The 27,301-nt window shown below is 38.3% G+C and overlaps 1 protein-coding gene across 9 annotated transcripts in view; it reads right to left on the bottom strand.

The window, feature by feature from the left end:
- HECTD1 (HECT domain E3 ubiquitin protein ligase 1) overlaps positions 1-26,188 on the bottom strand; it is a 62,016-nt gene extending 35,828 nt beyond the window's left edge. For 5 of the 9 annotated variants that reach the window (XM_068192977.1, XM_068192982.1, XM_068192978.1 and 2 more), the window contains exons 1-12: positions 26,034-26,187; positions 23,733-24,005; positions 8,191-8,425; positions 7,069-7,296; positions 4,226-4,507; positions 3,660-3,948; positions 3,258-3,334; positions 3,071-3,169; positions 2,633-2,747; positions 1,894-2,068; positions 405-543; positions 43-213 (exon numbers count right to left, since the gene is read on the bottom strand). In XM_068192977.1, coding sequence (XP_068049078.1) covers positions 43-213; positions 405-543; positions 1,894-2,068; positions 2,633-2,747; positions 3,071-3,169; positions 3,258-3,334; positions 3,660-3,948; positions 4,226-4,507; positions 7,069-7,296; positions 8,191-8,425; positions 23,733-23,872 — 1,950 coding nt within the window. In that variant the 5' untranslated portion in view covers positions 23,873-24,005; positions 26,034-26,187. Of the gene's footprint in view, positions 1-42; positions 214-404; positions 544-1,893; positions 2,069-2,632; positions 2,748-3,070; positions 3,170-3,257; positions 3,335-3,659; positions 3,949-4,225; positions 4,508-7,068; positions 7,297-8,190; positions 8,426-23,732; positions 24,006-26,033 lie in introns of all 9 variants that reach the window. The other 4 variants (XM_068192979.1, XM_068192981.1, XM_068192986.1 and 1 more) reach the window with 2 other exon arrangements.
- Positions 26,189-27,301: the final 1,113 nt, after the last annotated feature.

Below are 27,301 nucleotides of genomic sequence, written 5' to 3'. Positions count from 1 at the left end.
ACAGTAACAAATAAAGCAAATAAATCAATTCCACACACTTACCTTCTCAGGTTTAGACTCCTCTTCATTTTCATCATCAGATGATGGCCCCGCCAAAGTTGACACTTTACTAATTACACCAAGTCTAGCCAGTTGGTCTAGAAAAAGATCACCACCTTTATCCACTAAATCCCTTATGATTTGCAAGGCTAACAAATGGCCATCATCATCATCCTGCAATACATTGGGATGAAAAGAAAACAACAAAGGAGATCTTGTTACTTTACACACTGAACTGCACATGTGGTCACAGATGAATACTGTAAAAGTTTTAGGGTTAGTTATTAACAAATACATGGAATCAATTAGTATAACTCCCTTTTTTGTACTAGTTTCATAAAGGATAATATTTTCATTCTTCCTACCTCTTGATCAAGCACTGTAGCTGTTATCTCAACCAGTATTGTGGGCAGGTTATGGCCAGCATCAGAGTCACAAACCTCTTTCAGCAGCGCCTCAGAACAAAAATGTATCATTTTTCTAATGAGTGCAAGACTTGCTTTCCTGTAAAAGATCGTAGGAAAAAAAGGGTTCTTACAGTGATAAAGCAAGCAATAATCAAAGCAACAAAAAGGTTCAAGATAAGACTTCTTTTGTACTCTATTTATGCATGTTTTCAAAACACGAGAAATTTAATCTGTTTCAGTTCTTGTATTAGTCACTCTTACTAAGTCCTGGATTACCTTTAAGAATAACGCACCTCTGGCATTTTTTGATTCTACAGCATTATCAGTATAACAAACACTTTTCTCCTCAACCCTTTACTTAGGTAAACATATTCTATGTCGTGTCTTTATCCACTTTTATTGCTGGCAACTCACTTCCACACACTTTTGTCACCCTCAGAGGTATTCAGGCTTTCATTTTAGTCATACATTTCCCATGTTTCGAGATCCTTTTAATTTTTAACTCTAAACATACTATTAGATCATGCAGCTTCCCACACTAAGAACCGTAATTAATATGAAAGTAAATCACTCCTGCAGGGTTACAGATGAATTTTTTTGACCAACTTCCAAAAGTCTGATTCATTAAGATAACTTTCAGGTAGAGAGCCAACTACTTCTTCACACAATCTGTAACAACAATTAATCATGCATTGACTGTTAACATAGTTTATTTCTTTTATTTTAAAATGACCTAGTTTAAGCTTTCTATCATCAGCTCATGTGGAGTCTGTCTCCACTAGAGGCCTTTCTTATCTTGCATTTTCACCCAAAGTACCTGTAAACACTGGGAACATAAATAAGAGATTGGAATAAATGTCATATTTGTAGTATAAATGGCTAAGAGGTTAGATGCAACTTATCACAACCATTATGTCATGCACAGTATACCCTTTTAAGTAATAAATTAGACTACATTTCTGCAATTCTACAGAATTAGACTGAGCATCTTCTCCAGTTAATACACTGTTAAGTAAGTCTTCCAAAACTTTCTAAAATAGCTTTTTCTAGTCTTGCTCATTTTCCAATGAATGCATCTTGATATTATTTTATTAGTTTTCCTCTACTAAATTACAGCTTTCATTACAGTTGCTGCAAACAACTGTAACCAAATCCTGATGCACAGTGTATACAACATACTGTATGAACATAGCATTCTTTCATCATGCTGCTACCGTCAGGAGTATGCTCTGCTCTCCCATGACTAACCAGGTTTGTTTCCAACACATCACTTCACCAGAAAGGAAAAAATGCTGCTTAAAGTGCTAAGTAAAAATCACTCTTGCAACACTTTCCAAACAACCACTTCTATTCAAATACATATTGTCACTAGCAGTACTTGAACTTACAGATTTACTTTGGCTTTTTTAAGCGTGTATTAAGAAATTGTCTCTCATGATAACATTACCTTATTGAAGGCAACATAGTTTGTTGAAATGTTTGTGCAAACACAGGCAATAGTCTTTTCAAGTATATGGGTGCCATTTCTGGATCTCCTTTGGGTTCATTGCATTCTTCCTCATCCTTGTTTGCATCTTTCTTTTTCTTCTCATCCCCTTTGTTGACAGGACACATCCAATCCCCTGGAATTTTTTTTTCACATTCAATTGCAAAAGTCAACAAACCAAACAAAAACCCCTTCAAAACATTCAAGTTTTCTTTACTAACATCCAAGTACCTGAACATGAACATGCATTCCTAAAAATACAAAATTTACAAAAAATTATAACATTTATGACTTCTTGAATTAAAGTACTTAATAGCAAGTATCACCTGTGACACCAGAATTCTCAGGAACAGGGAAAATGCTGTTCCCTTGCAGAAAGGAAGGATACCAGAGAAGCTACCAAGGCTGACATGCTGTGAATCCACTACAAAATCCCAGTCTAGCCTGATCCCACAGCTGAAGAGAAGGACAACTGGCACTGTTTATGCCTGCTCAGTTATTTCTTTGGTAATTCCCCTCACATAAAAACATCTTAAAATTCTAAGGTTTTTATGCATACTTTATGGGTTAAGGAAGGTAGGTCACTTTTTTTTTTTTTAATAACCTTAATAGAGTAAAATTCTTGTAACTGCATAACTTACACATATCAGCAAGCATTTCTACTATAGCAAGTGTTATGGACTTAAAATATTGCACTCACCTGGAGACTGAAGAATAGCTACTACTTCACTGTGCCCCCTTTCCCGAGCTTTGTCCAGAGGAGTTTTCCCGTCTTCATCTCTCAAATCAGGATTTGCACCATGTCGTAAGAGAGTCTGAGAATAAATATTTTATGTACTAAAAAAAATTGCATTCCTTCTTCTAAAGTAGCAAATGTGATTTTCATACATCACTCCTACAGTGTTCTCATGTTTGCAAGTATTCTGTGCTTTTTATATCTGTAGAGCTAATATAAACTACTTTTTTCATTATTGCCCTACTGCCCTATAATGAAAAATCTGTGTTTTGATAAATACTGTAAAGAATATGTAAATATTTAAGAGCGCATGTGTCCAGCGTATTGCATTGAAGATATTTTGAACAGAACAAGATGAAAAGTCAGCAGGTAATGCTTTTTAAGGGTCAGTTTAAATCATACCTTTGCTACCTGAGGTCTTCCAAAACATGCTGCATAATGTAATGAGGATGACCTCTGACCTCTGTTAACATCAGCACCCCTTTCACAGAGGAATTCTACCTGTTAGATAAGAAAAAGGAAAACAGTTTTTTTTATCTTCCTTTACATAAATAATGCAACTTCTTAAGGGTCTATAAATCTAATTTACCATTTCCTGAGTTCCAAAAGCTGAGGCCCAGTTTAAAAGAGTTTGTCCTACATCATCCATAAAATTTACTTCAAAAGCTGAAAGATAAAATTAAATAAAACAGTTTAAGTTCCCACAACCATAAACTAAAGTTCAACAGTATTCGTAAAATAGAAAGAAGCTCTTAAAAAAATTAAGTGTCCTCAGTAATTCTGGAGAAGCATTTATGCTCTTAATTGCAATAAAGAAAAGGTGGCATAGGTATGATTACTAACAAGACCTGCTGAGTATTTACCAAAGCAAGCCAACTTGTATATAATGATTTTCGATGAACTACCTCAGCATTTGTTATGATAACTCAGATTATGAAAATCGACGATAAAGCAAGCATCTCATTTTCTTTTTCGGAGTATTTTTGCTTACCTCCTGTGTCAATTGCATCTATCAGTGCATCAGTATCCTTACTGCGGATGCAATCTATCAGTTGCCGATGAGAACGCTCCCCAGAACTATCCAGTCTTCGCAATCCTGGGATTCTGCCTGTAGATCCAGCACTAGATTTTGGAAGGGCTTTTCTGCCTTCGAACAGCAGCACCAAAAGAAGATCTACTAACCGCATGGTATCCAGTACACATCTCTCGTCACCCTGCAACGCACTTTCTATAGAATCTGGAAGTTCAGATCTTAGGAGATCCTGGAAATAATTAAAAGTCTGAACAATAAAAAATATACAGGGCTTTAGAAAATACTATCAGAATTGGGTTTCATTTCCATATGAAATGTGTCCTTTTTCCCCCTCTTTAAAAGCAACTTATGTGTACATATGTGTGCACATATGTGTATATATATATATATATGTATAAAAAAGCAATATCTATAAATATGTATATCTATCCATAAAATAGCAACATAAATTTTGCATATATTGAAGTATATAAAGGAAAAATTTCCATGAAAACAAAAAGCTATGGCATAAAAGGATTTCTTACATGTGTTACTACTGGAGAGCCTCTACACAGGGTTGACAACAGGCTGACAATAGTTGACACCTGATTACTTAATTTAGAGTCTGCAGCTGTAGATGGTGCTCCAGTGCTACTCCGTCCAGGTTTGCAAGCTGAAGATGGTCCTGAGGCTGTCCCACCAGCAGCTGCCATGCGAGATAATAACTCCTCAGTTAATCCATGTTTAGCTAATGGGGCTGGGTCAACTCCACGCCGTGTGAATCTGTCAGCTAATGAAGCAAAGCATCTCAAAGCACCATCTGAAACCTAAGAAAGATGTGCAAGAAAAGTCAATTAAATATCTTTCACTTAAGATGAGAGGGTGGTATGGGGATATTCACAAGAATACAGGACACATACAAGAACTTGATTTTCCCATGAAGCTTGACCATTGAAGTTATATTTAAAGGTTCATACATTTCTCTTAAACACAAGAAAGTTTTCAATTGGACCAAACCTAAAAATAGGACAAACGCGGAAAAGGAAATTTTGCTCTTGGATAACGCAATTATCCACTGAGCACTTGACATAGGGACATGCAAGAATTTTTGTGATAATAATATACAAACTTCCAAATTTAGGTTTGTCACTAAAGGGAGAAAAAAAATCCAACCAACCAACTGCACAAAAAAACCCAGGGACACTGTGGAAACAAGGCTTACTGGTGATCCTTTCAACAACCCAGCAAAAAATACTGCTGGCCAACTGCCCAGGAAAGGACCCAACATCTTTTCATGTCAATACTGAAAACAAATGAAAGTTTTGCCTTCAGCATCTCTATCTATACACTACAAGTGTCTCAGTCTTTCAGATCAGGACATTATGCACCAGCCTACCAAGATAACTTGCTTCAGGCAAATTTGCCTTTAAAGACATGCAGTAGCAAACCAGACTGATGTCAAGAAATAGTAGAAAAACTTCCACAATACCTATTCTCTAACCAAACTCTAAATCATTACAATTCTTACTCCCGAAAACATCAACTCAGCAGTCCATTTTCAAAACAACTGTCTGCTATCACAGATCAAGGACTTCAAGACAGTTACTGATCAACACACAGAACAAGTTTAGAGTATTAGCCAGACTTCAGGAAGACAAAAATCTTTTATCTCCGTTAAGTCTCCACACTTCTGGTATGGTCTACATGCCAAACATTCTGCATTATCAATACTCTTTTGTAGCAGATTTTTTCTTTAATGTGCAATGGTCACTGTTCATCTCCTCCGGCATCTTGCTCTAGTTCTTTGACAACACAGATGAACAATGCTGCCAATCTTAATGTAATTTGCAAATACTCCACAGATCTTTACCTTAACAGCTGTCAGAAATACACAAAAAAGATCACGTGTTTAACACACTGCATTAGCGGCATCAGCAAAAGAGTACTTGGAATGTATTTACAAAGTCGAAGTCTTTACAAACTGAATGAATACTTGGAAAGTATTTACATTTCTTCTCCCAAATTGCAAGTGTAACACAAAGGCTAAAAACCCAAAATTATAGATAAGCTGCTCTTGGGGCCACATTCATCTGGCCTGAACTCATCCATCAAGTGGTGTTACTAATTGGCAGCCCACACAAAAAGTGACAAAACCCAACACTGTAAAAGGACAAGGTAGGGAGCAACAAACTTGAAAAGGGACATTACTGGAAAAATCCATAATACACATCCAACATCCACCGTAATCCTGAGGTTTGTTTCATGTGTAATGTATTTCTCAAGGATACCAGTACAGATATATTTTCTATCATCTGGGTTCCATTTTAAGCATGCTTATCTTTAAGCTTAACTGCTGAACAATTAAGTTAATTTGAACTCTCATTCACATCTCCAACAGCCCCAGCAACTGCTTTTCTCTAACACCTTATAAACTGGGAAACAGTTAAAATAGTACAGACTTAATGGTCTGAATTTCAAGATTTCCTTGCCTCAGATGATTAGTGCACTAATAAAATTATTTAATGGCTAAAAACATGATAGCTTGTTCTGAAATGGCTAGTGTATGACAGCCCCCTGAAAACTTTTAAGATCTAAAAATATATATAAAAAAAATATCTCACAGGCAGAGAGATATAGTTTCCCAAATATGCTGTGCTTAATAAACCAGACTGGATGCTGGATCTGTGCATGTAGAGAAAGGAATGAGGACAGAGGTCAGAGTGAACTGGGGACTCAGTTCTGAGTATGGACAAAAAGCCTGGCCAGGCTACAGCAAGAATTTGGCTAAAGGGCTATTCCACAGCAATAGTATGACATACACAAAATTATTCTACTAGTAGAAAGATAATTCCTCTGGGATTCATTTTCTAGATTTTACAAGGACTACTTCACCTCAAGTTAGTAAAACTGCAATAGAGAAGTGGAACAGCATTTCTACTAGTATCATTTAAGCTGGCTTCCAGTGTAATACTTTAGCATTGACTATGGATGTTTTTATTACTTCTCTTGGTTTGGCAGAAGAAACCAGTCAAATTCATTTTTCCCTCTTACTTATGCTCAATTTTATGGTGATTGAGGTACAGTCATAGAACAATAATTTCAGAAACTGCTTCAAAATGCGCTGAAAGAAGTCACAGGATATTTTTCAATACAGTTTTCAGAGGTTAAATAAGACTATATTCAAACACCAGCACTTGGAGTCAAACACTAAGTAGTGTATTTATTCTCTTATCATTACAACTATAAAGGAAACTATCATAATACCCAAATATAGCAACTTCTATGTAAACATACAGTTAGAGAGGCTGTAAAAAGTTACTTAAGTCATTCCTTTATTAAACATACTGAAAGTTAAATTCAGAGCACATTGAGCCAACTATTACATTACCTGATGGTCTTCATGTTTTAATAAACTAGACAGTGATTCCACACAGATCTCTAATGAAGAATCCTGAGGCTCCATTTTGCCACAGAGTCTGGATACGACAGCCATAGCTGAATGCAAAGTATCTTTATGAACAAGGTGTCCACTGTCACGAATGAATGTCAGAACACAGTTCAACCCTCCAGCTTCAAACACAGCTCCTGACTCACGGGTACAGATTAATTCTAACACCTATGCCAAAAAGAAATTTGATTTGAATAAAGTACACACAAAAAGTCAGTTATTTATATCCACAGTCAGATACTTATATCCATCTACAGAACTGGTTAAGAAAATGAAACAACAGGAAAAAAACCCAAAAACTCTTTTCCTCAACAGAAGGGGCCAAAGCCTCCAGTACTCTATTACTCAGTAGTTACAGCTTTCTTCAAAAATATGGGAGCCAATACAAGAGCATCCCCCAAGGGCATAGCCATAACAAGTGTTCATGAATAGACTCTCATCTTGGGAGAAACACATAAGTGAGAATTTCGAAACTTGTAAGAGCACCGTTACCTCAGTGATGCACTTCTGAGTCAACTGGAAATAATAAATAGGAAATACATGCATAAATTCTGATGCCATGGTAATCAAGGACTCCAACTATATGCTACCACATGGTCATGAGTTATGCTTTAAATGAGAGATTGTAAGGGTCCTCTAAATTTCTCTAAAAACTTCACAAGGGTGCAGGGGAGCTCTATCTTGTCCTATTGAAGAGGTAGTAGACAATTTTTTTACACCAGGTAATCTATCAGTATCTGGAGCAATTTTTCACTTCTTTGGTAGCATTAAAATAATCCTTGGCATTCCATTAGCATTCTAGTCATAAAAGATAAACAAAAAATTTCTTCTAATATTTTTTGCTTCCTTTTCTATACATTTTTTAAAGAAAATTGAGCTGTGAAAAGCACCAGACAGTAAGAACAAGCAGCAGTGTCGGCATGTATGTACACTTTTGTCATAGTCTATATTTTTGCATCACATTTTAATAAAAAAGAAAGGATTGGAATATGAGGATGCTCTTTGGAAATAGCAAATTATCCAGCTCCTTCTTAAAAAAAAGAGGTTCTTAAGTATACTTACCTTCACACATTGCTCAGCCAAATCTCTGCTCGTTCTGTTGTTAAGTTCAACAACTACTAAACGATTACAAAGTGCTTTGATAGCTCCATCCACTCCCACAATCCTACGGGTGCATTCAGCCGATACATCCAGGTAATAAGTTATGGCACGAGCTGTTACTTCCAGTACATTGTCTGGAGCACTTTCATCCAGAAAAATTTTGCACAGTGCTGGCAAAAAAGTTCGAGGAGGGCATCTGCAAGAAAAAAACCACAACACATTACTATGTTGCACACACTTTTCTACATTAAGCAATTTAATACACTTCCACATTAACACTTTCCATGCGCTCATTATGTGCTTAACTAGTTTACAGTTGGTTCAGAACATTCATTTAGAACACTACATCTCATACATGCATCAAAGTTCAAATAGGTAATCTGAAAATACTTTGCATTAAGAAGCCAGCAGAAAAAGATATTATTGAAATTTTACAGTCATGCACGGGAAAAATTTATCTTGTTGGGATTTTTTTCTAAGAATTAATCTCATGTCACCAAACAGAATGTATGTTTTCATAAAAGTGCTTCAAGGTTCAAGATGATTAATAGCTACTTAATCATGAAATTTTATATACAAAGACTAAAGATTTTGGGTTTAACACACAATTTGATTTAGAGTGGTCCTTCTTCCCTATGTTATTTCCCTTGTTTTTTTATCCTATTTCAGTCTCCTCCCTGACCCCCTGCCTCATTATTTCCCCTTAATCACACTGAGAACATATTTAATTAAAGTAGCTTGTGCCTATTGCATTTTCTCTCCATATCCATGTCTCAGTAGCCTCTGGCTCTCCTGTTTATTGTTAGCCTCATTTCCATATGCAAGAATGGTGAAGAATATCCCCAAAACCTCAATACAAAAAAAAAGCAAGCTGCAATGGTCCTCCTTATATTGCTCTGACATTACAGAATATAAACTGAAATAATACTTTTCATTATTAGAACAGCTGTGGGTAAGACTGATTTAGATCAAAAGTTCTAAGACATGGAGCTATATTTTAAGTCGATTTATCTTCCAGCAGCATATTTAGCAAAACTTAGCGAATGATGATGGCTCACCACGGTAGTAAAACACTTGTAAAGTGATGGTGGGGAATTAAGTGAAGGGGATATATGCTGTAACAGTAGTCAAAATAGCTGGAGACTTCAACCCTACATGTAAGAGACCAGACTAAATCTACAGGAAGCAAATATTCCTTCTGCAACTTTTCCTTCAAGTAGGGCTTTGGTTTTGAAAAAGATGGCTTAACTTTTCTAAATCCAAAAAAGAAAGAATAACAACATGTTTTTTAGTCTGGAAGGCAGGTGAACTACTTGTTGATGAATCATTCTGAAGACTGAAATGTCATTCAGTATCCCATCTGGTATGCAATGACTCACAAAAAGACACCAAATCCTGGGATAGTAAAATGCTAATAGTTTCCTTCAATATCTTACCATGCTTTGTGAAGTAACGAATAATGCTGCCTGACAAATAAATACATTACCAAACAATATTTAATGACAAATTAATAAGTGAAGCTTAATAAAGGTTGAATAAAGCTCAACCACATAGGCCAGCTTATATTGGCCTATCCAGCCTATAGTGTCTGTTGTTCTTAAGAAATATGTTATTTAACTCTACATCTTTAAGAAGGGTTTATACAGTAACTTTGCATTTTAGACATTATCCACTGGCAGGAAAAAAGGTCTGAAATTTGTACTCATTATTAGATGACCACCATACGATGACACAAGAAGCATTTCAGTACATAAAATTTAAAGTGGACAATGTATTCAAGGGTTTTGGTGTTGGATCTTTTATACTAAACTTTATGCAACACCAGGCAGAACACTAAAACACTGCTATGAACAAGGTTCTTCAAACTATGAAGCAAGAAAAAAAAATCCAATAAAGACAAATCTTAAAATGTCCCAAACAAACCAAACCCACACACATATTACCAAGTGGAAGGTAGTGAGCTCCACTGTCTATTTTAATACTAGCAAGAGTAGTACACCATTTTTCTTAGATGGCCACACAGCTGCAGAAAGTTAAAAGCCATACTTAGGAAATCTAAAACCTATATTTTTTCTATGATATAGCAGCTTACAAAGAAGCATAACACAAAAGAAACTCAGCTGTACTTTTTTTAATGAAATTAAAGAATTAAAATTCCATCACCTATCCACCAGAGCCAACTACCAAGAAGACACAGTAAAATACTAAGTTAGTAAGAGCATATCACTTATACTGAATTCTTTGTCAGCACACAAATGCCAGTGCACAGTATCAGCAATGCTGTCCCTATAAAAGCACAGCTCTCTAGCCCAAACGTAAGGATTCAGGGTGTTTTAAAAGGACCTTTTTGCCAGAACCTCTAGCTACACTCATCAGAGACCACTTTTTCAATCAGCAGGTACAGAACAATCTCCACTTGCTGTCAGTACCTTTTTTTTCTGACTTAGAGGAGTGATTTCCAGTCTCCCCATAAGAAAACCAGGCTTCATCACAGAATCATAGAATGGCCTGGGTTGAGAGGGACCTAATGGGCAGGGACACCTCTCACTAGACCAGATTGCTCAGAGCTCCACCCAACCTTGCCTTGAACACTTCCAAGGATGGGGCATCCACAGCTTCTCTGGGCAACAATATTGGGTTTGTGTGACCAGGTTTTGGTAGCAGAGGGAGCTACAAGGGTGACTTCTGTGAGAAGCTGCCAGAATCTCCCATGTCCTGCAGAGCCAATGCAAGGTGGCTCCAGGATGGACCTGCTGCTCACCAAGGCTGAGTCAATCCGGAATGGTGGCAGCACCTCTGTGCTAACATATTTAAGACAAAAAAAGGTATGTTACATCCACAGATGAAAGGAACAGCTCTGCAGACACCAAGGTGCAGAAGGGGCAGGAAGTGCTAGAGCTGAGATTCCCCTGCAGCCCATGGAGAACCACGGGGATGCAGAAATCTGCCTGCAGCCCATGGAGGAGACCCAAGCAGATGGACCCAAGCAGATCCAAGCAGATGGATGCCCAAGAGAAGGTTGACAACCCAGAGAAAACCCATGCTGGAGCAGGCTGTGCCTGAAAGACTGCACCCCATGGAAGAGTGACCCACATTGCAGCAGTTTGTGGAGAACTCTTGCCCATGGCATGGACTCACGTTGGAGAAGTTCCTGGAGGAATATCACCTATGGGAGGAACCCCCCCCCCACTGGAGCAGAGGAATGATTCCTCTTCCTGAGCAGCAGCAGGAACAATGAATGATGGACTGACTGTAACCCCCACTCCTCATCTCCCTTGACTAATGGTGGGGGAGGAAGTAGAGATCGGGAAGGAAGAAAGGGTAGGGGAGAAGGTGTTTTTAAGATTTATTTTACTTCTCATTATCCTGCTTTGATTTCGTTAGTAATAAATTCAGTTAATATCCCCAATTCAACTTTGGTTTTCCTAAGACAGAATTTAATGAGTGATCTCTCTCCCACACCTTATCTCAACCATGAACCCTACATCATATTCTCTATCTCCTCTCCAATTGCAGAGAGGAATAACAGAGTGGCTTTGCTGGGTGCCTGGCATCCAGCCAGGGTCAACCCACTACAGTAACCTTGTCCTGTCACCACATGTTCTTGTAAGAAGTCCCTCTCCAGCTTTCTTGTAGGCACCTTTCAGCTACTAGAAGGCCATAATTAGGTCAGCCCAAAGCCTTCTCTTTTCCAGGCTGAACAATCTCAATTTTCTCAGCCCTTCCTCATAGGAGAGGTGCTCCATCCCTCTAATCTTCATGGCCCTACTCTGGACTCACTCCATGTCCTTCCTGTGCTGGCACCCCAGAGCTGATGCAGCCCTGCAGGTGGGCTCTCACCAGAGCAGAGCAGAGGGGCAGAATCCCCTCCCTGGCCCTGCTGCCCACACTGCTTTGGATGCAGCCCAGGACACGTTTGGCTCTCTGGGCTGGGAGTGCCCATGGCTGGGTCACGTCCAGCCCCTTAGCCTCATCCCCAAGTCCATCTGTTCATCCCCAGCCTGTGCTGATACCAGGGGGTTGCCCCAATCCAAGTGCAGCACCAGCACCCGGTCTTTTTAAAACTCATGAGAATCCCATGTGCACACTTCTCAACAACCCTTCAGGTGTGTCAATCGCACACCACTCAGCTCGGTGTCATCTGCAAACTTGTTGAGGGTGCACTCAATTTCTTTGTCTATGTCATTATCTATGTCTATGTCTATGATATTAAATAACACTGGTCCCAAAACAGATTACTGAGGGACACCACTTGTCACTGATGTCCATCATGACTCTGAGCTATTGACCACTACCCTCTGGATGTGACCATTGAACCAATTTCTAATCTAACAGTCCACACAGCAAATCCTTCTCTCTCCAATTTAGAAAGAATGATGTTAGGAGGAAGCCTGTCAAAGGCTTTACAGAAGTCCAGATAAATGACATCTGTAGCCCTTCCCCTGTCCACTGACAGAGTCACGCCATCACAGAAGGCCACAGGGCTGGTCAGGCAGGGTTTGCCCTGGGTGAAGCCATGCTGGCTGTCCCAAATCACCTCCCTGTCCTCCATGTGCCTTAGTACAGCTTCTAGCAGGATCTGTACCATGACCTTCCCAGGCACAGAGGTGAGGCTGACTGGGCAGTAGTTTCCAGGGTCCTCCTTTCCACCTTCATAGATGGGTTCAATATTTCCTTTTCAAAATTTTCTTTTTCTACTAACTTGGGACTGCAATGACTTTTCATGGAGATTGACTTGGCAATTACAAACAGAAAGGTTGTGGAGTCTCCTCTGGAGATCTGCAGATTACACTAATAACCACACACAAACCATACAGATAAATTCAGATTCTTTTGGCTCGTTGAAGTTCCCTCAGGCCTTACCAGTGTGCAAAGTTCCTGAAAGCAAGAGACTAGAAGTACCAGTTCTGTCATTCACACACAGTCTTAATCAATGGTTCAGCCTGTGATAGCAGGCAAGAAGGATATATGAACACATCCCTGGTGCTCCAGCCATGATCTTCTCAAACAGGTGGCTAAACAATGCTAAACAGCATAAAATTGCCTAGCTGTTATTTAGAAGGACTTCAATCTTTATGCTTTATGATGTTCTCTATCAATAACTGCATACAAACAAAAGGACACAGGTCAGCTTTATAGTGATCACCCATTAATCCTCAAATCTGCACTGAGCGATAGCATGAGTCTCCTGTGCTTGAAACCACAAGCATCAGCTCTACAATGTCTCAGGGAGAACAATGTGCCTGTGTGAATAGTGCCAGAGAAAGAACTAACCGGGGTAGGTGGGGGAACACAAGCCCCACAATGAGAGATAAGGTACAACACCATCAGAACCATATAGCAAATCCCCAAAGTACACCTCTCCCTTTTGTTGAGGCAGCTCCACTAGGAATTTCTCTGTGCAGGCATTTGACCAATAAAAAGAGAAGGGAAAGTATTGCTTTTATTCAGTGGACGGTCTTTATACCTAAAAACTGTAAAAATGGGTTTTCAGAGTAGCCTTTAAGTCTTCACTCAATCCAATTCCAAGCAAAGGCACTAAAGCATAAGCAAAGGCAGTAGAGAGAAGAGAAATCCTCTGCTTACCTAGAAGCAATTCTAGCAAACAGGCCAAAGACAGCATCTTCTCAGGACCAGCCCCTCTTTAATGAAGCACCAAGTAAGCAAATACAGTCAACAACACCAGCAGGAACCAAAGAGTGAATCAGACAAATCATGTTATGTATGCATCACTATTACACCATAATTCCAAGGTAAATCCTTACTGGCTTTCTTAGGCAGGCCAAAACAGAACAAAAGGACCTAAAACCGCTTCAAATATTGGCTGAGGAATATTAGGGCCCTCTAGTAATATAGACCTTATTTCTGTTCCAACTAAGGCTATGCTCAGAATTAAAATGTATTTTGACAGGTAGTAAAACAAAGCATTCCAGGAGTGTCCATAACACAGACATAGGCTGAACATTGGACTCATCTTTAGAAAACAGTCTACATGAGAAAAACAAGGCAGTCAAAACTTCCTGGGACATAAGGGAAACTGAGATCAAAGCTACAGCACTGAATGAACTGATGTGACAGGAGAGCAACCAATGGTCAGTTTTTAGTACATTTCCATCTACTGACAAATGATGCTTTTGATTTCCAAGAGAAAAATACACCAATAAACCTGCCATTATTGCAAGCATCAACACCCATCAAGGAAAAAAAAAAAAGCTAAGCGCATAATTTCTAAACCATCCCAGTATCAAAACCAGGTTCACATGTTGCTTTTATCCAGACCATATATTAACTAAAAGTAATATAACTCAGAAAATCTCAGGAAAAAAAAAGAAACTATGACAGAAAAAGTCCTAAAGTTGTAGGTGAAGAATCACTGTTCACAATTACCTATTTGCAGTGAAACTGGCAAAAAGATGGCGAGTTTTCTTTAATACAGGAAAAGCTATTCTTTAATAGTGTTTATTCTTTCAAACCAGAAAATAATGGCAAATAGGTACCTCCGAAGTTCAGGTTTCTATGTAGGCCCTTCTTCTAATAAACATGAAAATAAAAGGAAAACATTTTTAGATTTTTATTTCTAGGGAGCTGTATTAATACCACATTGGGCACTTCCTAAAGTGCTTCAAATGTGTATTTTAGAAGAGTGATTAGGGACTACTTAGTGAATTAATGAGGCCACTCTGTGTTACTCTTTAGTGAAAGACCGACTTCAAGTTAATGAGGTTACTCTACAACCCACACTAGAACTCTTGCTAATTACTTTAAGTCTTGCAGCTCTCAATGTCCACCCAACTTCATTCCTGTACCTCCAGGAGAGGAGGTTAGTTACTGTTAGCTACTATCCTCCAAGTTTTCCACCCACCATGTTGCAAAGATCTTGCTGAAAGACATGTTTGTCCAAAATAGGTAATATTCCTTACCAATATTTCCCATCTATACTATGGTCTATTAAGATTGGAGTACTAGAGCATTCTCTGTTTCCTGTACTGACAGAAATAAACCACATTAAAAAGTGCTGACTCTGTATAATTAATATTTAAATAAATATAGTCATACTTTCAGTGTTAAAATGAATTATTAGGTCGCAAAGCGTGTAATACATAAATTCTTTAATATGCATTCTGCAAAAATATACTTGATCTAAAAATATTTTCTAAATATCATAATCATCTTGATGTCAGGAAAGGCTAAGAAAATTTGTCAGTATAATTATATTACTACAGAATTTACAGCACTATAATCAGCATAACTCCTTATGCTGACACACTTCTGAACATTTACACACACACCCACCTCTTTAGGAACAGAAATATCCATATGGATACAAAATTCTTAAATAGCTACAGCAGTAAGCTCCTGCCAGTGCTAATCCCTTCAACTCTAATGAAGTGACTCAGCTGATTTTACAGCTTGCCAATGTAAAAAGATACCAAGGAAGTAAAAATAGGCACTGTAAACTCATTTCTGTAATTACATTTCATATTTAAATGCACTTAAAATCCTTACCTAAAACAGAAACAATAATAGCGAAGACTACACTACTGCCATGCTTAAAAAAAACTTAAAGAAGAAAAAAAAGCAGTTCAGTTCATCCCAAAAACAGTTAACAACTACTGCTAGCATTAGGGTGTGTTACTCAATTCCAAAGTAACCACTGGATTCAGTTGATGCGGAGCCCCTGGCATGTGACAAAGCCTTCAGCGAAGCTGCCTGGTCCAAGACATGTGACTTGTGGCAGAAAACCAAGCTCAGCTGCCTGCCAGCAATAGCTGGATCTTTAATGCATACCATCTGCTGAGACCAGTTAAAAGTGGGGAAATAAGGAATTATATGTGTCTACACTACTTAGTATATAATAATTTTAAATAAAAACTGAAATACTGACGTTCACTCTCATTAGTAACAGTTTTTGAAGAAAAATATACCAGATAAACATTTACAACAACACATCACACAACTTTGAAACTTTCAAGAATATCCTGTACAATTGATTTTTCTTAAAGCAAAAGTAGTTTCAACCCATTTTTGATTAATCATTGTTTTTCCTTTCTGCAATTCTTTGTATCGGAAGAGATCTCAGACTTTCCCTTCATTGTTCTTTCTCTGGAAGACTGTTCTGTTTTCACATACGAACCAAAACCAACAGCAGAGTAATCCAAACCATCCACAAGAGAACCAACACACTTACACTGCCTGTATGTATTCTTCTGGATTCATTACCAAAACACATTTTGCACTGGTTTCATATAACACTGTTAGAATACAAATGAAGTCCAGAAAACACCACTCATGTATAAGACTTTAGACATAACCATACTGTATTTTAAATGTACATGGAAAAGGCAAAAAATTAACTGGCAATTTAGGAACTTCTTCCAGAATTACAAAACATTAAAACTTGCACAACTCTGAATCCCTACTCTTAATTGCAATCACTGCCCAGGCCAATAAAATTCAACTGGAGAATTAAAAATTCCATCCTGTATTCATTCCAGTAGAAACTCCACTTTATTAAAAATTACAAGAAATTAATTTAGAACGAGAATTTGGCATTTAAAAACAACTTTCAAACTTTCTTTTAGCTAAATAAATTACAGAGCTGAAACCTCTTCTGAGAGTTCATTATTAGACATGAAGACACTTAGTAATGGACATTTAGTATTCAACTACACATTCAATAAATATCAGTTGTGTAAAATGAAAAATAAGAAAAATCTATATGAGGAAACAGCTTCCACAGGACAGGTAATTTCTGTATTTCTAAATAATTACCATTTGTTTTATTCCTGAATTTATAAAGGACATGTTAGGCTGCCTTTTGCATTTTTCAGCATCTTATAACAGCTATGCCATATCTCACCATAATAATTCCACATGTTTGTTCTCCAATCTCATTACAAGCATTTTGTAAATATTTTACAGACTCTTAGTCCACAACAGTTGAATAAATTAAAGAATGTGAAACTACAGGTCTTTCTGCTTATGATTTCTACTAGTAGCAACCTCAACTGTGCAAACAGATAATGCTTTGAATACATATTACATCTGTCAACATTTCAAAAGGAAATAAGCAATTTAAACAAAAAGTATGATTTTGTATGTGTGCCTAAATATGCACATATAACCACTAGCTTCTTTTGGATTCCCAGGTGCTCAAAAAAAGAGCTGACTTACACAAGAAAACTTCCCTATTAGCAATCTACTTAACATCTGTGCTATCTATACTTCTTAAGAGGCCAATATTAAAAATCACTTGACCACTAGTCATGCAAGAAAGGAAGCCCGTAATATGACATTCCTGTAACATCTTTTATTGGTCTCATCCAATGTGTTAGGAGCTGACACTTTCAAAAGGTCATTAACCTGGTGCCTTAACATCCTGCACCCATCTTTTGCACAGTACTTGCAAGAATCACTTCAGTTTAATCTCACACAGAAATTTCTGAACAAAATAAAGAATACTTGACGATATCATTAGGAAAACAATATTAAATGCCAGACTAGTAAATAGTGACATTGTGATGAGTTGTTTGGAATACCCAGAGGCACAGGCTCATTTAAACAAAATGTGTTTTAACACACACAAATGCCAAGTTACAGATCTTAGTCTAGGTAATACATCAAGCCATACCTAAGCTGCAAGCACTCATATCCTTGAAAGCAACTCTGAAGACAGATAACTAAAACCACACTTTCTGTACAAAGTTTTGGAAACATCTAATTCAACTTGGCATGTTTAACTGTTAACAGCAAGTCAAAGGCACTACTATAAACAGCATGGATGAAGGCAACACTGGAAAGTATTTCTGAAGAACTCGTAAACTGAACAACTAGAGAAAGGGAGGAAGATCAAGAGCTGATGAAATCCTTGTGTGCAGGTACATTTACAGTAAGAACACTACTGGCTTTGAATCTATAAAGGAAAAGGTAAACTGACTGCAGTCTATAGAATTCATCAGACTGGCCAATTCTTATGGAAAAGAGCAAGTAAATTTCAACAACAAAGACAATTTAGGCAGCAGATTTAATAGCAAAAGAGAGGGTAAAAATAGTTAAGATGCCCTCTCAGAAGCATTACTACACATTATGCTTGTATGAAATAAATGTTCAATCCAATAATAACCATATAAAATATAAGGGCCATGACAGAAGAGAGGATGTAGATTTAGACTTAATCTTCCCTTCTGACCTTTGCAATCATTAAGATTCTCAAAATAACTAGACAAGGTTAATTAATCTCCACAATACCAGTGTCCACAATGAGGCCACAATTCCCATTTTACAAACAGTAACCAGAAAGACATTAGTATTTTAAAATTCTTGTAATTGAAAAAGAGAGAAGACCAAAACCAACAACAAAACAGCCCTAAAAATCAGGAATAATTCTAAACATCACGTTGTAACAAGATTGCTCCCTGAAAAATACAGAGCACGCCCCTATTTCCATCTCAGAAAACCACTCTATAGGATGCTGAGGATCCCACTATATTGGAGGCCACAGAGTAAATTACTCCAGTGCTGGTATTTTACTGCTGCCCTACCCTCTGCCTTCATTAAAAGAAAAAAGCTTAGTAGGAATCACATGAGACATGCCACTATAAAGGTTAAAAAATTTCACTTGGGAGAGATGTCTGCGTTAGTGCAAACCAATAATTCACTAAGGACATACGTTTTGCATGGTTTAAAATAATGAAAACTGTAGTCTAATGTTGACAGCAATACTTATTCTAATTTACTCACTGCTGCACTCCAGCACAAAAGTGTAACAAATATCTGACTTTATTTTTTCCTTAAAATAACAAAATGAGCATATCTGTAGGACACAAAACATGAAACCACCTTGATACCAACAGAGCTGCTCTCTCAGTCTCTTAGTTTTTCCATAATTGTCAGATCTGTTAAAGTGCACTTTACTGTCTGAATTACAAAGATGCTTTGTAAAGGCAGCCCAGATTGTAAATATATTCCTGAAAACCAGCACTTTGGATTTCTATCTCTATCTCCAAAGGAAAATTTTTCTTGTCTATATATCTAATTTTGATTTACTGGAGTTTTGCAATCCTGATAAAGACAGGAGAATGCAGTTTTAAGCAGGTAGAGGTAAAGCTAAACTGTTCCACATTAACAGTCTCACTAGCTCACATCAGCAGTCTTTGGTCCACTAGAATTTCTTCTCATACTTGCTAGCAAATACAATATAAAGATATACACTTCTTCCCTAGTGAATAGATACTTTGAAAAGAAAAAGGTTCAGTGTGAATTAAAGTAAACATATTTGATCTAAAAAATAAATGGAAAGGATTTCTATTTTACACATTAGAGCCCTAACATATGACCCTTTGTACAATTTCTTTGTATTTGTCAAATGAGCTGGTAACTCCTGATAATTTTTTGCTTACCAAATCTGTTAATGTCAAATATACAGAGGTAACTTACAGAAGAGCCAAACAGGAAGATGTGTTCTCCTTCTGGGCATTAATAAGGCCTATTTAATCTGCTGTGTAAAAAAAAGGTTTTAAGCAGGTCTTACTTTGTTATACCAGTGCCTTAATCTACAAATTTTCATTGTATTTAATTGCTAAGTACTTTTACTCTGACAGACAGCAACAGAAGCTAGACCAGAAGAGTTCTAATTTTATTTCACCAAAAAAGTGAAACAATCACATGAGGTGAAAACATTAAAAATTGAAACATCTATGCAGAAAAGAGCTACATTAATAATGTGAGATTGCAACTAAGAGCCTCTACATATATTTAAAATGTTACAGGTAATTTAATTTAAAAGACAAAAAAAGCCCATAATTTCAATTAAGTTTATATTAAATGGATTCTTTAAGCTCCTGTTCAAGTGGATTTAATAGCACACAGTTTAACTACAATTTGGGAGGAACACTTATAATCACAACAGTTTTGCTGTTTTACTCCAACTAAACTCCTTAACAGAACCATTTCTCCTCATTCATTAAGTTTCTGTAGTTCAAGTTAGTGGCTTTTGTTGCTGGTAAAATGTTAGCCATTCTTCATGCCAAGTGACTAGCAGTGTCTGTGACTCATTATCACCCGAAGATGAATATGCCACTGATTTTTGTAATGTTAACATATGAGTAACTTCCAAAATAATTTAATTGGATGTAATATGTAAATCTGGGAAGAACTAAAGAAACTTCAATTATTTGGCAGCACTATCTGTTAATCAGCTGCATATCCCAAAATCTGCTGTGATGCTGCTAGAACTGTGCAAGAACATTATGAAATACACCACCCTGCACGTGTGCCTGCTTCCAGTTTGGAGCTGAACTGAAACACCAATTTCAATATCCACTACTCTTGTACAAAAGGAAATTACTACTTTTATCATTACTTTTATCATATATCATCTTCTTCAGAACATGTCTGCAAGTAACCTTACAAAAATTAAGTGCAAGATTCTGAATCCAACATTTCAATATTTTCTTTTTCCATTCAACTTTCTGCTTTCTTTGCTAAGTAAGATTGTGTATTGCCCTTAACTCCCTAAGAAAGCAGCATGGAAACTGTGTTGTGGCTTTCGAGATGGTGCACAGTATTCATGTCAATACTTCTAATGTGGTCTGGTTTCACAGTTTTGCCAGTCCTCACCATACACAGCTTTCAATCACCAGATGTACTTCACTAAAACGATGGGCTTTTTCTTAGCTTACATCACAAAAGCAAATAATTTCTTACATAAAAGTGGAGTAATACTTAATATTTAAAGTTACTCTAAGCTGTGACAAACAACCCATTTCAATCTCCAAGAAACTGTTTTAAAAGTCCATCTCGAAGTTGCTGAGTTTCATAGATGAAAAATTTTCTTTAAAGTTTTGTCAACGTATAACTAAAATTAAAAATTCCAAGATCTTTAAAAAACATGTGCACAGCATCCAAAAACTTGGAAATGCTGCTCTTACTTAGTAGAAGAAAAAAAAAATTGTCAAGTCTAGAGGCTGGTTTTCTTACCAACAGAAAAACACATCCATATTCTAGATCAGGTATGCACTAAAAATATTTTCAAGATTTGTTCCTGAAAAAAGAGAGTTTAGCAGCCCTTCTATCACACAGTAAACCTTCTATTTCAGCAAGAAGCAATTCCTTTAAAAAACAAGCTGAAAAGAAACTATAAAATATTATCCATTATTAATTTATTTATAGCCTCTCAGCACACAGGAACTATAAAATATTATCCATTATTATTTTAGTTATACCCTCTCAGCACATGACAATTTTGGCCACTTGAACTGTCATTTGGAAAGATTTTAAAAATACTTTTCAAGATATCATCTGTTTCTTACAGAGTTCCAAAATAAAGTCATCTTGAAATGCAGGCACCCATGAGACAATCACTGAGAAGTTCTCCCCTGAAGACTGTATACCTTTCTCTGCTTCTCCCATATTTCCAGTTATGCAGTTCCACCTCCAGTGCTCTTAAGACACTTCCCTATATGCTGTAACTCACTGTAACAGCAGAAAACTAACAACCTTCTTCAGCAGGTTCAAAGAGCAGCTTGCGCTTGCAGCGAATTAGAGGAGTCCAGTAAGCCCTGACAGTGGCACGAACAAGAGTATGGTTGGGAGGAATAAAAAAGGTGGGTGATAAATGGGAAGAAGGTAATGATCTACCATGTCAGTTCACTAGATACCATGGTACCAGAGCATATACTTCAGTATATTCACAGAGCCAATAAAAAGTAGCAGTTTCAACATTATTGCAAAATCACTTCAACAGGCAGAGCTTTGGTAACTTCTTCCCCTATTTACATTTCATTCTCTTATTTTTCAAGAAAACTTACAAGACCAGTAAAATTAAACTATACCAACACTCAAAAGAAAAATTAAAATGCCAAATGACATTTTAAATATTTATTCTTTCAGACATAAATGATTTTAAAACCACAACAGGGCAATAAGAGAAGAGCATTCATTATATACACTTTAAGAAAAAAAAAGAAGCATTTGGACTACTTAATTCATTTATATTGAAATAAAAGTCTGTTCTAAATAAGATGCATAAAACCCACAACCGGTTTGTATTTTTTGAAGCTGACATTTCATTCCTGACTCTCAAATACCCAGAAGATAACCTTAAAAATGCTTATGCCTAATTCTACACCTGTTCTACAGTATAGAACAGAATAACCTGAAGCAGGCAGTTCACCCAGATTAATCAGAAAAATTCCTTCTTAACTACCAAGGTTTTTTCTACAATGGTGAATTCTGAGGCTACGCCAGTATCAGTAGTGTGAGGATAGACAGGGAAGTTGAATGGATCTCACTACAGTAAGGCTCTTCAAGTCAAAATTTTACCTGTAAGCTCACCAAGGCAAAGAACTGGCAGCTTCAACTTCTAAAGCACTGTAAAAAATTGTGCTTAATGCTCTGCAACTACTACAATCCAAAATTAGAGGTGTATGAATTTTACATTTCTGTAATAAATAGTCATGAGAACAGCTTCTAAGAGATAAGTCCGAAAACTGTTTCCTTCAGAGCTACAAAACTAAAGAGTGTAACAGACAGCTACCTTCTCAAATGCTTCTAAATCCATACTCCTAAAAAGCAGGATGTATCTGAAAAACACTTGCCACATTTTATTAGGAAAAGAAAGTGAGAGCAATGAACAAAACCATGGGAAGGAAGAGAGGCAAGAGCATGAAAATCAAAACTGAAGAAACCAACCAAAAAAGCAAAAGTTGTGATTGCTTACACTTCTGCTACCTCTTCCAGACTAGTGGTAGGCTCTCACAGGAAGTAGTGTGGCACAAGCACAGCAACATTCAAGTAACAGAAGTGATTATATCAGCATTTTGTGCTGTGAGAAATATAAAAAGGATTGAGTGCAGGGACTGTGCTATATGACATGTACAAAGGCAGTTGAGAAGGGTGGTATGAAGAGCAACGTGCTCCAAAGAAGGGGCAAAATTTTTGTGTCAACAGTGGTTATTGTTTGTGATTTTTGCTTGGATTTACAGAACTCAAAAAAAGCTACTATATCCCTTGATAAAAGTACTGCGAGAGTACAGATGCTTAAGTATATCTAGGTGATCATTATAATCCTAGTGCAAAAAAAGTCTTTCTCTACCAAAATAAAATACACACACAAAAAAAAAAAAACAAAACAAAAAAAAACAAAACAAAAAAAACAACCAACTCCAAAAGAAAAAAAGAAACGAACAAAAGAAAAACCAACACACCCCCCCCACCACACACACAAAAATCCACATAATTTAATTTAAAGAAATGTATTAAGAGTTTCAATCAGCTCCTGTGTCAGATCAGGCACCATGTATCACCCAAATAACGCTACCTTTTTAATCAGACAAGGGTACTTCACACGACATCAACAGAAACACTTGATTTCAGTGATCTAAACTGAAGTTCAGTTTGTAAAAACATTTTTGAGGCTGAAAGCTTCTAGGAATGTTAAATATTACACTCAGCTGCAGAAAGGGGAAAATAACATTCCATAAACAAAAGCCAGAACTACTTACGTTTCAAAACAGCGATCCACGTTGTCTGACATCAGAAGCAGCATGCAGAGCTGTTCCAGTGCTATCAGCTGCATATCCCTTTCATCCCCCTGCCCCATCTGCAGCCATTCCAGCAACGTGTCTGGATCCACATCTGCCATGTTTTTATAAAAAAAAAGCCACCTCCACTTCAATTAAAAAGTACCAAAAATATCCTTTAATTGTAGAAGCCAGACTAACTTCAGCACAATTAATTTCTCTCTTCAGTCAGCCTCACACTTTTGCAGTTTTCACCTAGCAAGAAAAAGTAAAAAAGTAATCATCATCACAACCTTGTCATTGAACTCTCTGTATTTGCTCCTCTCTAAAATGTATAGCAGATGTTTGGAAGAAAATTAATGAAATTTTCACATATTTTATCAGCAAATAGGGTTTTTTCAAGCTTTATAAGCAAGTAAATAGTAAAGAGTTTGTTCTGTTTTGAGGATAACTCAAAATTAAAGCTAGAAAAATTGTGCTTAACCCTTTTGTGTATTCTTAAAGCTAAGAGAAAGAAAGTTATGCCTTACTGATTCCCCTCCCTTAATATCACTTTATTAAAAAGTGTTCAGCTTTATGAGAGATGGATTATCTCCTCATGAAAATATTCAAAGATAATGAATTTCACATTTTAAATAGAAATCCATAAAATAAAAAACTGAGATACATAATTACAGACTTTCAGAATCTTTGGAAACCTTTTAAAGGTTCGAATCCTTCATCTTTCAAAACAGGATTCAAACATAATGAAAACAGGCTTTTTATGTCAAAGGATAAAAAAAGATAACTTAAAAACCACTTCCATTTTCAAGAGTCAGGGGTTTGTTGGGTTATTTGGGGACTTTTCGGGGAAAAAAAATTAATTCATAGCTTTCAAAAAAATCCAGTGAATAATTCAAATAATTCACATACATATAAGGAAAACAACATAATTTGTTGGCCCAATGCCATAGTTGTACATGCAAGCTGAAGACCAAAAAAGTCCCCTTGCCTAAACTTTGTGTTCAACAAACAGTCAAATTCACCTCCCTTGCCTAAAAACACAGCAAACGTGGCTATTTTCATATAAAACCTAATGGGTTACAAATCAATCTCTCCAAATTAGACATACAAGAAAAATAACACTCTTTCAAAACACAGCTTAGAGAAGAAGAACTAGTTTATCAAACTCATAGGTAAATATGAAATGCTGGACAGTGGCCCCACAAACAGGGGGGAGGTGATGTGGGAGGAAGAAGCTTGATCTGGACAAAGTCTGCCTACTTGTTTACTTGCTGCTAATGAGTTAATAGTTAAAAAATAACCCCATCAAGGGCATGTCTACAAAAGGGAATCAGAAATTAGTATTATATGAAGAAACACACACTGAATCAGCTCTTTCACAAAAGCTTCAAACTCAAAGATGTTACAGAAGTACAACAGATAGGATTTTATACAATTTAGAGCCATAATATTACAGATCACTCAACTACTGCTTACCAGTTATATATTTGATATTATCTTACTCTAAAAAGTAATTAATTATTAGTAAACTGATTTTCTGTGTTTTAAACACTGCCTATACTTCTCCAAGATGTCTACAGACTGCATTTCCTGCTCTGATCCTACATAAAACTACTTTCAGACAGTAAAAGTGGGATCGTATTATAAGTGCTCTACCTCTCCTTAACACGACTAAATCGTTATTTCCGGGAGCGGAGAAATGAGTGATAGCGACAGAAACAAGAAAATTAAGAGACAGCGAAAGTGGGGTAAGTTCAACACGGGCACCTGCTGTTCTCCTATCCCAGACGGGCCGCACAGAACCAGCGCGCAGAACGCGGAGCGAGGCGAGCGGCCGGGAGCCGCGGGCGAGCCGCCCCAGAGCAGGGGCCAGGCCGCAGCCCAACTCCTCCCGCGCCGCCCGGGCCTGCTCGCACACACCAGGCGGCCCCGGGCCCGCGCGGCGCTTTGGGCCCCTTCCCCACACGGCGCCGCCCGGGGCAGGGGAGGCACCGCCTCCACCTCCTCGCCGCCCCCGCACGGGGCACCCGGTGGCGCGAGGGGCTCCCCGGCAGCGCGGCCCCGCTCTGTCCCCGGCTCCTCGCACGGACTTTCTGGCACCCGCCGCCTCCCCCCGTCCGCAGCTCCGGCCCGCTCCCTCCCGGCCCGACAGGCCCGGGCAGCGACGCTCGAGTTCCCGGCGAGCCGCAGGCCGCGCAGGGTGACCCGGCCTGGCTGCTCGGGAAAGGCGTCGTCTCCCAGCCCGGGCCGGAGAGGCCCCGCGCCACCCCCGCCGCTCACCTCAGCCTCCCGCAGCCTCCTCGCCGGAGCCGAGCCCTCCTCAGCGCCACGCCGAGACCGGAGCAGCGGCGCGGCGGCGGCAGCCCGAGCCCCGCGGCAGGCGGCGGCCAGCGGCATCCATGGCGCTCCGCCCGCTGCGGGGTGGGCGGGCGCGGCAGGAACGGCGCTCGGGGCGGAGCTGAGGCGGCCGAGCGGCCGCTGGGGGCGCTGCGGGAGCCTCCGCGGAGAAGGGGCCGCTCCCGCGGGCACGCTCCGCCCCGCGCCGCCGCCGCGGAGCGGCGAGCCAGGGCCCGGAGAGCCCCCGGTGCGGGCGGCCCGGCGGAGGGCCCTCCCCGGCTCAGGTGGCCTTCCCCTGGCTGCGTGGGGCTTTTTTTTTTAACAGTTTACAGGTCATTTTATTTCTTGCCATATTCTGGTTGTTTACTTAAATATAATATTCTTTACCTTTATGGCAGGGCTTATATTTCCAGGGGCCACTCGAAAAAGCTTTGATGCCCCTCCAACACCTCCATTAAAAGGGATCTGGTGAGCGGATTTGAGCGTCGCAGTGCTGGGTCTTAGCGAGAGAAGGTTTTCGTTTGCTCTTACCGAGCAGTGAGTTTGAAGTGCTGCAACTGGGCCGTGTGGCTTGAAACACCTTTTGCAGTAGAGTGGTCCACTGCCGTACGTGCTGCAAAATGCTGTGCAACTACTTTGCACATGATTAAAAGATAAAATAAGTAAACTATTAAAAAATTAAAACGAGGGATTTTCAAAATAATTTCATTCTCTGTAGCGTGACATGTTTTGCAAAGGAATTTAAGCCTATTAATGTAAGTACAGTAAATAAGATTATTGTACATTTGAATGTCATTCCTACCTACATCATAGACATTTCCTGTAATTAGAAAGCTAAAGCTACACACTGAACAAAAAGGCAATAGCAGTCATGCTTGGTTAAAACTTGCTGAATGCCGACATTTTTATTGGTCAATGTTGTAATAGCATGTCTAGAAAGTGTTATTTTTATTGGTGCAGGTTTTATTCAGAACACAAGAACAGTAATTCTTTTGTCTGTGTTTCTGATCTCTAAGGCAGCTTAGCCTTTCTGTCTTACCATATTACAGCTCTGTTAACTGCGACTTGTTCCAGCTCAGCCGAGACTTACATATGTATCCTTTGCCTGTGCTTGTCCTTCAGAGGTCAGGAAGACTTCTGATATGCTTAAAGTTAAGGACACAAGGCAGTAGAAGGACTGAGTCTACATTCTTTCAATTTAGAAACTTGGT

The sequence above is a fragment of the Anomalospiza imberbis genome, chromosome 6 (genome assembly GCF_031753505.1).
Source record: "Anomalospiza imberbis isolate Cuckoo-Finch-1a 21T00152 chromosome 6, ASM3175350v1, whole genome shotgun sequence".
NCBI classification, from domain to species: Eukaryota; Metazoa; Chordata; class Aves; order Passeriformes; family Viduidae; genus Anomalospiza; species Anomalospiza imberbis.
Note: the sequence above shows the minus strand (reverse complement) of the source record. Positions and strands in the feature narration are given on the sequence as shown.